Source organism: Rhinolophus hipposideros, assembly GCF_964194185.1.
Source record: "Rhinolophus hipposideros genome assembly, chromosome: 15".
Taxonomy (NCBI): Eukaryota; Metazoa; Chordata; class Mammalia; order Chiroptera; family Rhinolophidae; genus Rhinolophus; species Rhinolophus hipposideros.
The window spans coordinates 16,908,740-16,926,446 of record NC_138061.1 but is presented as its reverse complement, the minus strand read 5'-3'; the positions used below and the strand labels follow the sequence as shown (position 1 = coordinate 16,926,446).

The window sequence follows — 17,707 nt, the reverse complement described above, 5'->3', positions numbered from 1 at the left end:
AGCATCTTTTCTTTTTTTAATTTTATTGGGGAATATTGAGGGACAGTGTGTTTCTCCAAGGCCCATCAGCTCCAAGTCATTGTCCTTCAATCTAGTTGTGGAGGACGCAGCTCAGCTTCAAGTCCAGTTGCTGTTTTCAATCTTTAGTAGCAGGGGGCACAGCCCACCATCCCATGCGGGAATTGAACTGGCAACCTTGTTGAGAGCTCCCACTCTAACCAGCTGAGCCACCCGGCTGTCTCTCTGGAAGCTAAGCAGCAGCTCGCTGCCTCTCTAGAAGCTAAGCAGCAGCTCGTTCTCCTTCAATCTAGTTGTGGAGGGTGCAGCTCACTGACCTATGTGGGAATCGAACCAGCAACCCTGTTTTCAGCGCTCGCGCTCTAACCAACTGAGCCATCTGGCCATCCTTGGAGCATCTTTTTATGTGCTTGTTCACCATTGATATATCTTCCTTGGTGAAGTATCTGTTCATGTCTTTTTTTCTTCTTCTATTGAGTTATTTGTTTCCTTGTTGAGTTGTAAGAGTTATTTGTAAATTCTGAATACAAGTTCTTTATTACATATGTGTTTTGTAAATGTTTTCTCCTCAGTGGTTTGCTTTGTTATTTTCTTAACAGTGTCTTTTAATGAACAAAAGTTGTGTATTTTGATACAGTCCGGTTTATCATGTTTATCTTTTATGGTTCATGCTTCTTATGTCCTAAGGAATCTTTGCATAGTCCAAGATCACAAAAATTTTCTCTTATGCTTTCTTTTAGTAGTTTAGATCTAAGATTCATTTAGTTAATTGTTGTAGGTGTGAAGTGAAGGTTGAAGTTTATTTTTTGGCAAATGGACATCCAGTTGTTCCAGTACCATTTATTGAAAAGACTATACTTTCGACATTGAGTTGCTTTGGCACCTTTGTAAGAATTTGACCAAATATGTGTGAATCTATTTCTGGACTCTCTATTCTGTTCTATTGATCTAAATACTTACTCTTTTTCCAATACCACACTGTCATAATTACTGTAACTTTTCTAATTAAGTTACGAAATCAGGTAGTGTAAGTCTTCCAACTTGGTGTTTATTTTTCAAAAGTTCCTTAACTATTCTAGGTCTTTTGCATTTCACATACATTATAGAATCTAATTGTCAATTTCTACAACAAAGCCTACTAGAATATTGGGATTGCATTGAATTTATAAATTAATTTGGGGAGACTTAACATATCTGAACAATATTGATTCTTCTAATCCATGAGCATGGTATCTCTGTCCATTTATTCACTTATAGATGTTTTTAAAGTTCAGCAATATTTTGTAGTTTTTCAGAGTGTGGGTCATGCATATACTTGGTAAATTCATCCTTAAGTATATAATATTCTTTGATGCTGTTGTATATGGCAGATGAATTTGGTATATTAACCTTGTAAACTGATTTTGTTAAACTCACTTATAAATTTTATTAATTTGTATATTCCTTAGAATTTTCTAAACAGGCAACAAATAATGTTGTTTGCATTAAAGATATTTTTACTTCTTCCTTTCCATTCTATATATTTTTTTCTTGCCTTATTTACCTAGCTAGGACATCTGGTGCTCAGTAGAACTGGTGAGAGTGAACATTTTTGTCTTGTTCCTGATCTTTGGAAAACATGCATTCTTTCACCATTGTTTATGAGAAATGTAGATTTTTTTGTACATGCCGTTTAACAGGTTGAGGAAATTCCTAATTTGCTGAGTCGTTGTTTTTTTTTTTAAATCATGAATGGCTGCTGAATATTGTGAAATGCTTTTTGTATATCTTTTGATATTATACTGTGGTTTTTCTTTTTCATTCTGTTAATATGGTTGATTACATTGATCTATTTTTTTGACTCTTAAGCCAATCTTACATTCGTAGAATAAATCCTACTTGGTCATGCTGTATTTTGCAATACTGATGCTAACTACCTGTAGTTACGTAGCTTAGACTCCACAAGTTTAAGGGAGCAGTCCCCAAGATGATTATTGTCACTGCAGATGCCAGCTGCAAGTTCAGGAGTCCCCAGGCCATCTGCACTTCTGACCAACTGGCTACGAATTTGGGGGTTCCCACAGTCCCCTCTGGTTCAGTAATTCACTAGAACCACTCACAGAACTCAGGAAAGTGCTATACCTATGATTACAAGTTTTATTATAACTAATACAAATTAAGACGAGCCAAATGAAGAGACTTATAGGGTGAGGTCTGAGACAGTCCTGGTCATGGAACTTCTATGTCCTCGTCCTGTGGAGTCAGGATGCATTACCCTCCTGGCATATTGATGTACTCATCAACCAGGAAGCTCACTGGAACCTCCGATTCCAGAGTTTTTATTCCATATCATTATGTAGTCACAGTTGATTGAATCATTGGCCATGTGATTGAATTCAATTTCTAGTGAGCCTTCTCTCCCTGGAAGTTAGCAGGTCGGGCTGATATCAGTGGCTCAAAACTCCAACCCTCTGATCACATCGTTGGTCTTTCTGGCATGAGCACTCTCCTGTGAGTCCTCTCCTTAGCAGAAACTCCGGTGTAGTCCAAGGGGCCACCATGAATAATGGAGACACTCCTATAACTTGGGAAATTCTGAGGTTTTAGAAGCTCTGTTTCAGGAAGTAAGGATAAAGACCAGACAAATTCTTTATTGTAAAACTGATACTTTCTATGTGTCGTTGGGTTCGATTTGCTAATATTTTGTTAAGAATTTTTATGTTGGGGCCGGCCCGGTGGCGCAGGCGGTTAGAGCTCCATGCTTCTAACTCCGAAGGCTGCCGGTTCGATTCCCACATGCCTCTCAACAACCAAAAAAAAAAAAAAAAGGCGACAGTTAAAGATTGGGGGAAAAGGATGCTGTAAGAAATCAGTGGGGCAATCAAGATGATAAAAAACTAATATAAACACATGCAAAATAAAAAAAAAAAACCACTTAAGAATTTTTATGTCTGTGCTTATGAGGAATAGTGTGTGTGTGTGTGTGTGTGTGTGTGTTCGTGTTCTAATGTAATTTCTTTGTCAGGTTTTGATATCAGGATAGTACTGGCCTAAAAAGGATTGGGGAAATGTTCTCTCTTTATTTTTTGAAAGATTTTCTATAAGATTGGTATTATTTATTCCTTAAATGCTTGGTAAAGTTTACCAATGAACACTCTGGGCCTGGAGTTTTCTTTGTGGGAAGGTTTTTGATTATGTATTCAATTTCTTTATTAGATGCAAGTCCTCAGGGTTTCTCTTTCTTCGTGAGTCAGTTTTAATAATTTGTATTCTTTAAGAAATTTGTCCATTTCATTTAAGTTGTTGAATTTATTGGCATGAAGTTCATAATATTCTCTTATTTTAATGTGTGTAGGATATGTAGTGAAGTGCATTCTTTCATTTTTGGTATTGAGGTTTTTTTTTTGTATGTGTTGGTAATTTGTGTCTTTTTCTTCATCTGTCTTTGAAGAAGTTTATCAATTTTATTGATTTTTTTAAAGTCAGCTTTCAGTTTTATTGATATTCACTGTTGTTTCCTGTTTTCTATTTCATTCACTCCTATTCTTAGCTTTATTATGTCTTTCCTCCAGTGTGTCTCGTCTTCAGCACTGTTGGCGTTTGGGGCCATGTAATTCTGTTCTCAGCATCATAGGGTGTGTAGAAGCGTCTCTGGCCTCTCCTCACAAAACGCTAGTAGTGTCTCCCTGTTGTGATAACCAAAAATATTTCTAGGATGGCTAAATGCCTTCTAGTGGGCAACGTAGCCCAGAGTTGAGAATCATTGCTCAACTTCTCTTGGTTCAGTTTGTTTCTTTTTCTAGTTTCTAAAGGTAGAACCTCAGATCATTGAATTTGGGCTTCTCCTCCACCAACATAAGGATTTAAAGCTCAACATTTTTCTTCAAGCACTGCTTTAGCTGCATCCAACACATTTTGATATGTTGTGTTTTCGTTTTTCAGTACAGGATATTTTCTAATTTCTCTGCAATTTTTTCTTTGATTTTTTTGTAATAGCTTCCAAATACTGCTATTTTTCTAATTAGGTTGTTGTTATTGATTTCTAGTTTAATTCCGTTGTGTTTAGAAAACTGTGATTTTCATACTTAATATTTATTGAAAATTATGCTTTACCAAGTACATAACTTAGGGATGTTTATGTAGTATGCCAAAAGATTTATCAAGAGACTTAGGTTAGGGTGTTTGCTATAATTGAAATAAGAATTTTTACCAAAATCAGTTCATGTGTAATTTTTTTCCTGTTTATTGAAAATGTACATACAAAAAAGTGTGCAAATCTGAAGTGTATAGCTTGATGAATTTTCACAAAGGTGAAGAAATACAATATTACAGACTCTTCTTAGAAGTCTCCCCACCTCCCCCCAGGTAACTACTGTTCTGACTTTTATGGTTCTGACTACCATAAATTAGTTTTTCCAGTTTTGAACTTTATATGAATGGAGGTATACATTATGTTTTTTTGTGTGTCTGTCTTTTTTCATTCAACATTATGTTTAAATTAGGAAGATTCATCCGTGTTAATTGCATAATAGTTGTTAATTCTCAGTGCTCTATAGTATTACGTTGTATGAATGTTTTGCAATTTATTCATCCATTCTATGGTTGATGGACATTTGAGTTGTTTCCAGTTTGGGGCTAGTGGAAAGAATGAGCATTCTTTTATATGTCCTTTGGTGAGTATATATACGTATGTTAGTTTGGTATATGCCTGTGAGTGGAAATGTTTAGTCATAAAGCATGCGTATATTCAGCTTAGATATATAAGTTTTAAGGAAAAACTTATTGATTGTAGTTTTTGTCATGCATCATTTTTTCTACGCTTGCTTTTTTGTGGTTTTAGTTATGGTAGTGATATTTTTGTCATGATTAAGAAAGAAGCAATATATTTCTTATGATGCATTTTTTCCAAAAGTCTGCAATACTCAAGTTTTTGTTGTCTTAAATGGTTTTTTAAAAATATGTACCTTTTGACAGAAACAAATGTACAAAACTACCTTTTTGAAAGAATTACTTTATTGGCAATTACCATGATTTTCTTTTATTACAGTATGCTTCAAACTTCATTGACCACTTTATTATACTACTATCCGTTAAAAAAAAAAGCAATTATATACCCCCAATATATGTGTGTGTATTTATAATTGTGTACATGTATTACTGCATTAACATTTTATAAATACAGAAGAAAGTTAAAGAAGATATGCATAGAAGTTTTACCATTTCACTAATTCCTCAACCCCCTTCACGTTTGTGCTTTGCAGATCCTTGCTCTAATGTGGGTGACATTCTCTTTTTTTCTTGCCTTCTGTATGTTTATATGTATGTATGTTTATATGATGTATAAGCTTTAGAATATAGACAGACAGTACTCATTTAGCTTCATAGAATGTGTTCTTTTCATTGTGTGGAGAGCAACATCCATTAGGCACTTGAGGATTAGATAGTGAAATAAAAATGTTACTGAACTGGGGGTTGGCTCGTTAATTCAGCAAAGATAGAGGTCTTCTCTTTTGCTAGAAGAAAATGTTAATTCTGGGAATGGGGACTTTTCTTTTCCTTCCACTGTGGCACTCCTCTTGAACCAAACTGTACTCTTTTGTGCAGTTTCAATTCTATGCTTCATTTCATTGACTGCCACCAAACTGTACCCTAAAGAATTAAAAGTTTATGTATTAGAGCTGTGTTGTATGTAGTGAGTGAAAAGTCACAAATCTGGTGGAGATAATGACTCCCAGTCACACAGGGAATGCATTAACACGTCTCTTTAAAATGGATGTTATTTGTGAAAAAGATTACCTGTGATTCAATGGTAAAATGATAGAAATGTCTTTCTGTCTGTCCTTGGAAGTTAAACATTCAAGAGTAAGGGTGTCTGAAAGGAAGATAGTTCATTAGTGTTTGTTCTCAGAGGTGCATTTTATTTGGAGAAGAAAAGAGGGCTAACCATATGGATTATTCAGAACATGTCAACCTTACAGGGAAATTGTCATGCTTGGATATTTAAATGGTAGATTATTGGAAGGGCTTGGTTGGACACACAGGCTCAGAGGAGCACAGAGGTTGTTTCTGGGTGTGCTGGTCTGTGATAAGTTCAATTACTCATTTATTGCCAGCACTATTGGGATCATTATTTTCTCTGTGTACATATAGTTAGGCATATTTCTCTTTGTCATACCCTAAACTTTGTACTGTCCTCACAGCTGACTAAATAATGTAAATACCAATCTTTTCTTTCAGTTTCTTTTTTCAAAATTATGGTTGTTTATTTCCAGGATAATTCCAAGTGTTATCGAGACTCTATTAAATTTATTGTCCCATGTAGCATACTTAACATTGTTTTGGGTAGTATATTTTTAGTCTTGTTAAAAATAATAAGAATATTTGCAGTAGCTAACATTTACCGAATACTTGCAAAGGGCTAGATGCTTTTACATTTTTTTCTCTAATTCTCACAGTAACCCAGCCAAGGCATGTGAGTTTATTCCAGTTTTACAAATGAGGAAACTGTTAATCAGAGAGGTTAAATAATTTGTCCCAAGTCACACAGCTAGTGTGAATAAGAGAAGAGAGTTAATATTTAAAATCAGGACTTCTTTCCTCAAATACCATGGGTTTTTATGACCTACACATTATTGTTCTCTGGTTTTGCTGTGGACTTCACAACTCTGCTCGTTTGCTTATGCTATCCTTTCCACTTGGACTGACCTCTCCCTACCAGGTCCAGCCTCTACTACTGTTTCCCCCCGAAAATAAGTCCTAGCTGGACCATCAGCTCTAATGCGTCTTTTGGAGCAAAAATTAATATAAGACCCAGTATTGTTATGTTATTTATGTTATATTATTATTATACCCGGTCTCATATAAGACCTGGTCTTACATTATAGTAAAATAAGACCGGATTTTATATTAATCTTTGCTCCAAAAGACGCATTAGAGCTGACTGTCCGGTTAGGTCTCATTTTTGGGGAAAAATGGTAGTAGCACATGGCACTCATCATTTAAGTCCCATACTAAATACCACCGTTTTCTATAGTTTTCCCCGATAGCCCCATTTGGAAGTAAACTCTACTTTCTTTAACCCCTCACAATCCTTTGTACCTTTCTTCATATATTTATTCTGCCTTGAATTATAATTATTCATATACTTGCCTTAATTTACCAATTAGAGACTATCTTTGATTCTCCGCAGCCTAAGACAGTCATGAACATTTAAAATACTCAGTATTCATTGGCTTGATATTCCAGGCAAAAAGGCCACCAAAACAGCAGTAAGCACCACTGATGCATTTTATAAAAATGGGAAGAACACGGCAGTATGCCGTACATGATTAGTACGTACATGGTCATTTTTGCTTCTTAGTATTCGGAAATCTTGTTAAATTTTGCTAGTGGTATAATTAGATACCCATGCATTTCCTGGTTTGGTATAAAATTCATATTCTTAACCATCATTTCATGTGTTTTAGAAAGATACATAATAAAGAAAAGTCGGAGAGGTGGGAAGAACCTACTGTTTTAATTTTGTTGACAATGGGTTCTTTGGGTGCGAGCTTCGATAATAGGCTCAATATAATATTGGAATTCAACAATTGGTTATCTTTGGGTATATTATCTTTTGTATTTATGGTCATATAGGGGATTGCCAGACTGTTCTTTAGAATAAGTTTATGGTAAACAGTCTACTTCTTTCAAAATAGATTCTTTCCATTTATTACTTACTCTACTATTTCATTGTTTTTGTTTTACTTGTTCTAAGTTTTCTTCTTAGATAATAACCATTGTTAGCATTTTGAGGTATTTCCTCCCAGTCTTTTAAAAATGTGTTCCTTGGTGTTATTAATATATCTTATTTTATTTATATTATTTTTCTTTCTTCTATGACTTTTCCTTGTTTATGTTTCACACAGAAGGCAGGAAGGATTGAATTTGTCTGTGTCATGTCGCTGTAAGGCAAGCCTGTTTCAGCTTCTATGTTAGCTAAAACTTTTTCATCCTGTGTTAGGAGTGGGTTAAGTAGCGATGGAAGAGGACATGGAAGTGCTTACACCTTTTTTCTCTTTCTTTTTAAGCAAAAATGAGATAATGTTTGAATTAAAATTTCTGATATGTCTACAACTCAACAGAATGTGGTATACTAGAAGTAGGCAAGAGAACATGTGCTAGTATTAATTTTATTAAATTATAACAGCAATGAAGCTCCAGTTTCAAAATATTTAGAGTTGTGAACTGAAAGCACTGTATCTGAATGAGCAGTCCTAATGAAGAATGTAGACTATTTCTTCTTGATGAATGAGATTATAGGAGTCTGATCATATATTAATTACATTACTACATAAAGTCATTGGGTGTGGTATAACAGTAACTAAACTAATCCCCCTTTAATAACTTGAGCAACAAAACATGGCTAATGCTCTTTTTTGTTTCCCTTTTAGGTCTACACACAATGAGCTGGAAAAGAACCGGTGAGTCAGTAAAGAGGTGCAGTTTTCATTTATGTTTAAAAAGCAAACTCAACATTAAACCTGTGAAAATAATGTAATAGTGAATATGCAGTTATAATTTTTGTTTTTTAAATGTGTAATATATCATGATTCTGATATGTATGCTCTCCAAAAAAATGACTTAAATAGTAAGCTTATACTATCCAAACTGGAAGACATAAATACATTTTTAAGCTGATTTGAATTTTGAGTTTATGGTGTAGCTTTCTTTACTTCCGTCTCTGAAAACAGGTTAATTGTGATAGGTTTATGGCTTAAATATGGTCTTGCTAACGGATTAGGTTTCTGTAGTAAAGCTAGTACATACTATGATAAATAGTAGGACACTGAATTTCTCTTTTCAGTTTGTTCATTTATTCTATGCATTCAACAAATCTCTATCAAACATGAACAAATCTCTATCGAACATGAACTATATGCCAGGCAGCCATAATGCTTTTCATAGGAAATAGAAGAATGTGTAAGATAGTTTCTGTCCGTAAGGAACTTAGAGCTTCCTTAAGGAGTATGGTGAGTATGGTAATGGAGAAGCAGAGGGTGATGAAAGCTCATGTTGGAGGGTCACCTGATTCTCTTTTAAGGGAGTCTTGGAAGCCTCTACAGAAGGTGAGTTAGCATTGTATATTGAGGAAACTGCAGGAGTCTCACTATGCATATAAAAGAGGCAAGCCAGGCCAGACGTTGACAGCTATGCTGAAGAGTGTGGACTTTTTCTGAGAGCAATAGGGGGAAGTTCAGTGATTTTTAAGATGGGTTGTCATATAATCAGATTTGTGTTTAGAGAGATCACTTTGGCTACAGTGCGAAGAATTGGTTGATTGGGAGAAGGGATCTCAGAGACAAGAAAACTCTTTTGGAGGCTATTAGAAGCCTCCAAGGTAAGAGATGATGGAGGCCATTGGAGATAGAAGTACAGTAGTACCTCGGTTTTCGAACGTCTCCGTTGATGAACACCGTACATTTTATGGATCTATGGTATCATTATTAGATAGTAAAATTCATGCTAAATTTGCAGTTTTAGGGGTTGATTTTAAAGGTCTGGAATGGATTAATCCATTTTGCATTACTTTCTATGAGGAAATCGTGCCTTGGTTTTCGAATGTTTCAGAACTCGAACAGTCTCCGGAACGGATTACCTTCAAAAACTGAGGTACTACTGTAGACAGAATGAAGAGATGTATAGGGTAGAATCATTAGAAATTGGTGACTGGTTTGTTATGGAAGGTTAAGTTTTAGGTGATATTATTATTTACCAAGAAAAGGAATATAGGAACAGGACAAGTTTGGGAGAAAAGATGGGGATTGTACAAACAAAATATTCTGTTTTGGATGCAGAGATTAGATTAATAACCAAGAAAGTGGAACTGTCTGCACCAGTCATTTTTGACAAAAAAAAGGATCTCTGTGACCTTCAACTTTTTGTCTTGCCTTTTTTTAAATAGAAGGGACCTTACAGACTGACTAGTCTAACTGCCTCATTGCAAATGAATTTAAATGTTAAATCTTCTTGAATGGGTTTATTAGCATAGTCCTCCAGGCTGACTTGGTGACTTTTACCACTCTGTTTGCACTGTGCTCTGTTCAGATCTTTTTTTTTGGTCAAAAGTGACTGGTGCAGACAATTCTAGTTTGTTGGTTATTAATCTAATTTATGTGTCAAAAGTAGAATATTTTATTTGTATAATCCTCATCTTCTCTCCCAAACTTGTCCTCTTCCTTTATTCCTTTTCTTGGTTCTAAAACTTAACCACGCAGTGTTGTACTATCTGTTCATATGTCTCTTTCTGCCAGTTAACTATGATTGCCTCAAAGGCAGGGATTCTGTTTTGTTCAGTACTTTTTATCCTCATTTCATAGCATTTGATGCATATATAGTAGATGATGGCTTCAATATTGAGTGATGGATAAAGGTGAAACAAAATTCAGTGGTCTAGTTAAAGACGTTTTGCTAGTTTGTGACAAAGCAGTTTGGCAGGAAACTTCACTTTAGAGAATCTCTCTTTTCTGCCTTAAATTTCTGGTGTATTAAAGGAAGTATCTGGCTAGTTTAAACATGGTGAAAAGACCAAGAAATGACTTGACAAATAAAACCTTACATTGAACTTTAAATTAGAGCACAGAATGTATTTTGGGCCACATGTTATAAATACTGATAACCAGGTGCCTTTAAAATCATTTCACCTACCTGAATGTGGTTCTTGGGAGACCCTCGTTGGAAACCTGGCAAAAACTTTTTTAACACTGGAGTAGGACTCTGAATTCAGTAAACTGTTTGGAATGGAGTTTTTTAAAATCTTTGAGTAAACTTTCTTTAATGCATTTGGCAAATCAATTCTGACTTATTGATAACTTTATCACCCATAGTATTACTTTGATATACCCTGTAAGTCATTTGATCTGTTACGTGTCTGTGGCACTGGTGTAACATGCGTGGCTTTTATAACCTGGATTGTACACAATCTCCAGTGTCTCCAGTGAAGGCTTTTTGTTCTCATTTTATGTACTTGGGTCTAAGACTTTTTGGTTGGTTCCTGTCCTAACTCACTTAAGGCATGGTTCCTTCTTCCTCTTCTGTCTTCTTCTGATAGTCCTGGATACTCTTTCTCAAATTATTTCTTCCCCTCTCTCCTTTCTTCCCTCCTTTCTTTAACCCTCCCTCCCTCTCTTCCTTAAGGCATAATTGAAAGGTAACATAAAATTAACCTTTCCAAAATATATTAGATTTTAAGAGGGGTATTTATCAATATAAATAAATCTTTAATTTAGTGTTATGTGTCAGAGTGAGTGCCAAAGGAAGAATCCAATTTAATAACCTGTACTTCACTTCTGAAAAGCTTCTGGGTTATGATCTAGCAAAAAATAAAAGTATTGGTAGGTACAGGGTGATCTAAATGGGGTGGAGTGTTTTAGCTCTACTTTCAAGAAGCCAAATATAAAAAATATTTTTAAAATTTAAGCCTGTGTTGTTATTACATTTTAAAAGCTCTCATCTAGTTCTATTTAATACTGTTTTTTCGTTTGTTTGTTTCCCCACCAAGGCACCATTTTTATTTGACATTTTAAATAAAAAAGTCAGCTTTGCGCAGTGGCAGTATCGTAGCCAATGAGGTTTATCTGAGGCGCGATTATTGCTAATTGAAAACTTAAAATAAAAAGTTAACCTAGCTTTAAAATAAATAGAATTTTGGCTTTCTCTTTTATTTGCTTTTGAGTATGAGCTTATATGAGGAAAGTAATTCGCTATCAAAAGGGTAATTTGATTTTGTCTTTATTCTGAAAAAATACTCCTGAAGTAATTCATATTGTTGAAATATTGCCACTTTACATACAAAATATTGATTTCAGAAGTTCCTTTTTTTTTTAAGCTTGATTCTAAAATCTTACATATAAAGCTGCTCTAAGTTAGTGTTTTCTGCTGGGACAATGCAGTGAGAATTAGAGTAGATGATTTTAAATTGTTAGTGAATGACAGTCATTCTAGGTGTCTATCTTAAATAAAACCAAGATTGTGGAACCCCTAGGTCTGTCCTTGAGACACATGTTGAGGTTCATAGTTCCAGACCTCAGAGAAAGGCCTAACGGTGGAGATTTGGGAGTCTGGCAGGCTCAGAGTAGTTTGCTCTGGTGCACAATTACCCACCATGCCTATGGCCCATTAGGGAGCTTTAGGTTTAGGTAGGTTCAGGACTGATAAAGAAATTCAGATTCTTTCTTGGATACAAAGGCCTGGGGGCTTCTTTCTGCCTAAAACCTTGATGGTTACACCAAGCCTAGTCTACTGTTTCAGAGCATTTGTTACTTGTACACTCATCCTGTCTCCCTAGACCCGTAACAGGTCATAAGAGACTCAGGAGATGAAAAGAAGCATTTATGGTGTACTTACTGTGTTCTCTCACTATGCAATACTATTGTGTAATTATGTAAAATAGGAACACAGGAAGTGTAGGTCAAAGTGTTATTGAAAACTAGCCATTTTGGCTATCATAATTACAATTTGAAACAAAATGATGGGAACACAAAACAGACCTATTCAGGATCCTATCTGATCATAAATTTGATATTTATGTTTAATATCAGTCTTTCTCTTCAGTAATGATTAATAACTCCTGTGCTTGGCATTGTGGTAGATAAAATGAAGTATAAGATATTTTGATAATTATAGGTTTCATCTCAATACCAGGATCTAGTTAAATTACCAGTGAATGTCTAAAAGTACACTAAAAATGATTTTGAAACTGAAGGTTGAAACCCGTTAGTGGTCTATGCAGTCATTTTAGTGAGTCATTTTGAAAAAGAAATAGAATAGAAAATACCAAAGTGTATTGCTTAAGTAAAGTTAAATGTAGAATTGTGAAACTTATATATACATGATATAAAATGCTGTCAAAAAGCCGCTGCTCTGGCTCGTGAAGGAGAGTGTATGAAGAGGTAGAATTTGAATCTAAGGAAAGGGTCAGTCCGTGGAAGCAGGAAGGTGGCATCATAAGCTGCGTTCAGGAGAGTGAGTAGAGGATATCGAGGGAAAGGACAGAGTCTATCAAATTAGTAGTAGGAAATGAGGCCAGAAAGGTGGTTTGGAATTAAATTGTGGAATGTTACTGAAAGGTCAAGGAATTTGGGTTTTATTTTGTTAGCAGTAGTGAGTTTTTGAGGCATTAAAAGCGAAAAGATAGGCATGATCAAAACATTTTTTTTTTTTTAAGTACAGTCTAGCTATAGAAGCTAGGGGACTAATTAGGATGCTGTTGAAGTAGCCCATGTAGTAGAAGGATATAAGAACCAGCACTCAGGTGATAGGAATAGGAACAGAAAGGAAGAGAGAGTACTAAACCACCATGTAAAGAAAGGATATTATTTTCCATTAACTGCTACTGTTCATTCCTCCTCACATTCTATTCTTCCACAGCAGCAAGAGTGATCTCAAAGGACAGATCAGATCATGTCATTTCTGACTTCCACTGGCTTCCCATTGCAATTAGGTAAAATCTATGGCCTATAGAGTTCTACCACTCTATCCCTCGTCTTCTAGGGTCCCCCTAACACTGCTTGTTTACTTTTCCTCAACATACCATGTTCATTTCCATCTTGGGCTTTTAAACTTGCTCTTCCTTTTGCTTGGAAAGCCTTTGCTCTAGCTCTTCATCATTATTTAGTTCTCAGTTCTCAGGTCATCTCCTTAGAGAATAGTAATTGTCCCCCACTCACTCTTTATTCCATTGCGTTTTCTGTCACTTTAACATTTATCTCTGTTTGAAATATTTGTTTGAGTTATTTAACTCCTTTCACAGACTATTAAGTTTCAGGAAGGCAGGGGCTTGGTCTTATTTACCCTTAGTATATAGCAGTCATTCAGTAAATATCCACTGAGTGAAAAAATGATTCTATGTGCTATTGAGTATATCTATAGTGAATAATATATGTTACTGAATTATAATAACTTAAGTGGAAAATGAAAAATATGTAAAATACTCTTGAGAACACAACAAATATAATAATTTCATAGGCGATAAATGGAAAATTTAATGAATTCTTAAAATGTAAATAAATTATATGAAAAAATTTGTTAAGTGGGAACATCTTAAAGGATTTTTACTATACAGGATTTTATCTTGCTTATAAAAAATGAGTCAGTAACCTTTTTTTAAAAGGCTAATTGATTCTTTCACTTCATTAGAATATTATATAGTGTACTAAAACAAAACCAGGTGATTATGTATAGGGGAACAGTTTATCTGATGGAGTTTATGCTCCACTTGTAAGGTCTTTATTCCTTTCTCATTCCATGAGTTAAAAATGGAATGAGTTAAAAATGGTAAATATTTTTACAAGGTAAAGATTTGTATATACTTGGAGACTAGAATATCATAAATAATTTCAGCTTTTTTGCATTAGAATTTTTAATGTATTAGTTATATTTATCCCAATGGTTTGCACATGATAATGAATACATTTTTTTAAAAGATTGTCTACATGTCTTCAATTGACGTGGACATTTTGACAGAGTGATTGTTTTGGTCTGCCTTATCTTAGAACAACACATAAGAATAAATCTTTGTGCCCATGGGTAAAGCAATGGTTTTTTAGTACATCATCTGACTATTTAGGATTCCATGGCGGGGGAAACATATCTTGACTGGTTTTAGCTGCATATTTTGGGTGCTTGTATGACATTTATTTAAAAAGAACATACACTTTTATATACAGCATGTACATTGTAGGAAAAAATACATTTGTTAGGAGGAAAAAAACAATTGCAAAATTGGTTTGGCAGAATTTGCATTAAAAACAAGTCATGGGGTTAAGGAATCTAAATCTTTGTTGTAGGTTTGAAATATATAACTATAGCTGGATTAAAAGTGTACAATTTGGAGTGGGTTTGATAATTATGAAAAGTTTAGTCAAAAGTTCTTCTTAGCCTTGGTTTATTACTAAGATGCAAATCTCAGTGTGAAAATATCTTACAGTAACTTCCTTACCCTGATAAAGCTCATTTATGCAAAACCCACAGTTAATATCATACTTAATGGTGAAAGACTGAATGCTTTCCCTTAAAATCAGGTATAGGACAAGAATGTCTGCTCTCATGATTTCTCCTCAACATTGTACTGGAGGTTCTAGCCAGGGCAGTTAGGCAAGAGAAAGAAATAAAAGGTTTCCAGATTTGAAAGGGAGAAATAAAACCATTTCCGTTTGCAGATATCGTAGTCTTATGTATAGAAAATTCTAAGGAATCCTCAGAAAACTAATAGAGCTCGTAAATGAATTTAGCAAAGTTGCAGGCTTCAGGATTGACACGCAAAAACCAGCTGTGATTCTGTACACCAGCAGTGAACAATCTGAAAATAAATTTAAGAAAACTGTTCCATTTACAATAGCATCCAAAAGAATAAAATATAAAGGAATAAATTTAAATAAGGAGGTGAAAGATTTGTACGCTGAAAACGACTAAACACTGTTTAAAGAAATTAAAGAAATCTTGCGGTTGTAGATTGGAAAACTTACTGTTGCTAAGATGGCAGTACTCCCCATATCGATCTACCGAGTCAGTGAAAGCCCTATCAAAATCTCGGCTGTCTTTTTTAGTAGCAATTGACAACTGATCCTAAAGTTCATATGGAAATGCAAGATACCCAGAATAGCCAAAACGATCTTGAAAAGAACAAAGTTGGAAAACTCATACTTCCCAATTCCAAAATTACTACAAAGCTACATAATCAAGACGGTGTGATATAGGCCTAGGAACAGACTTATAAATCAATGGAATTGAACCCAGAGATAGTCCCTCATATTTAGGGTCAATTAATTTTTGAAAAGGGTGCCAAGACAATTCAGTATCTTTTCAACAAATGGTGCTGACACAACTGGATATCTATATCCAAAATAATGAAGTTGGATTCCTACCTTACACATATACAGAAATTAACTCAGAATGGATCATGGGCCTGAATTTAAGAGCTAAAACTATAAATTCTTAGGAAAAAAACATGAGAGTAAATCTTTGTGACTTTGGGCTAGGCAACGGTTTCTTACATATATATATACGATGCCCAAAGCACAAGCAGTGGGAGAAAAAATATATGCATTGGACTTTATCAAAATTGAAAACATTTGTATTGCAAAGGACAATCAAGAAAGTGAAGACAAATTACAGAATGGGCAAAAATACTTGTAAAATGTGTCTGGTAGGGTAAAGGAGGTCAAATATATGGCAATGGAAGGAGAACTGACTCTGGTGAGCACACAATGTGATATGTAGATGATGTATTACAGAATTGTACACTTGAAACCTGTGTAATTTTACTAACCATTGTCACCCCAATACATTTAATTAAAAAAAAACCACATATATCTGATAAGAGACTTGTATCCAGAATATATAAAGAACGCTTAACAACTGAATGATAAAAAGACAACCCAATATAAAAATGGGCAAAGGATTTGAATAGATATTTCTCCAAAGAAAATATACAAAAGGCCAGTAAGCACATGAAAGATGCTCAATATCCGTAGTCATTAGGAAAATGCAAATCAAAACCAAAAGTTACCACTTCATACTGACTATAATGGCTAACTAGTGTTGTTCACCCAACTTTGTGGTCATCTGTTCATAGCAGCCACCACTGAATGGGGGAAAGGTCCTGAAAAGTCCACTGACCCTGCAATTTCACACTTAAAAAGTGCTGATATCATCATCTGATGGAACGGCACAAAGGACTCAAGACTTTACTGAAAATACGTGATTAACCACAGATAAGGTTCCAGTATGTTATATGGTACTACTACCTAATGTGATTTGAGTAAGATAATGAAGAAAGATAGAACTCTGTAGCATATAAAAAGGATATATTTAAAGGTTTTTAAGAGCCTCTAACAATAAAATCTAACAAAATTAAGACCATATATTGAATGAATTGTATCAGTTTCACTTCAGGTATAATAAAATAAAACTTGAACAACAAAATTTAAAAAGTATAATTGTGGAGGGAAGGAGAAACAGCATTGTCCAGAGACCAGGAAATAGCCACTGACCTACTTTTCTGATTTGGCAAATAAAAGTGATGGCTACTTCCCTTTTTTAGTCTAAAGATGGAAAACTGATTTTTAATTCATTTAAAAATCTTGAAGAAGAAAAATTTATTCTTTGTACTTTTTTAGACAGTAGGAGTTCAGTTATAGTACTGAGTTATTAACAGTAGCTATGTAACACTAAAACGTAGCCAGCTAAGCATTGGAAAGTAGAGAACACTTATTTAATAGAATTTCACTATTTATGAAACTATAAAACCAGATTAACATAGAAATTAACATCAAACAGTATGTAGAGTAATATCATTTGTCAGACATGTAATCGGTGCATTTATTTTTGTATGCAAGTATTACAAATGAATACTTTAACTGTATTTTTATATGGTAGGAATGCTGAAAACTGTAGACAACTAAAAATAGCTGTACAGAGATAGGCACCTGTTAGGGTTAGAATTGAATGTTATATGAGATAGAGATGAAGTAATGGGTGGGTTTTGGAGATAAAATTTATGGTTGATAGGAAGCATAGCCAGGATAAAATTACACATCTAAAATGCAGCCTATGCAATGAGGTCATTGCGGCGGTGTCTAGATAGGTTCACAGTTTCTGTATTGACCTTTGTCAGAAATAGCTCATTAAGGCTAAGCTTTCTACTCCCTGACCCAGGCTGCAGGGTGACAGA

General features: G+C 34.6%; 1 protein-coding gene across 4 annotated transcripts in view; it reads left to right on the top strand.

Moving 5' to 3' along the window:
- MXI1 (MAX interactor 1, dimerization protein) overlaps window positions 1-17,707 on the top strand; it is a 72,171-nt gene that overhangs the window by 28,319 nt on the left and 26,145 nt on the right. For all 4 annotated transcript variants that reach the window (XM_081074482.1, XM_081074483.1, XM_081074480.1 and 1 more), the window contains one exon: window positions 8,430-8,459. In XM_081074482.1, the coding sequence (XP_080930608.1) occupies window positions 8,430-8,459 (30 nt within the window). The remainder of the gene's footprint in view (window positions 1-8,429; window positions 8,460-17,707) is intronic.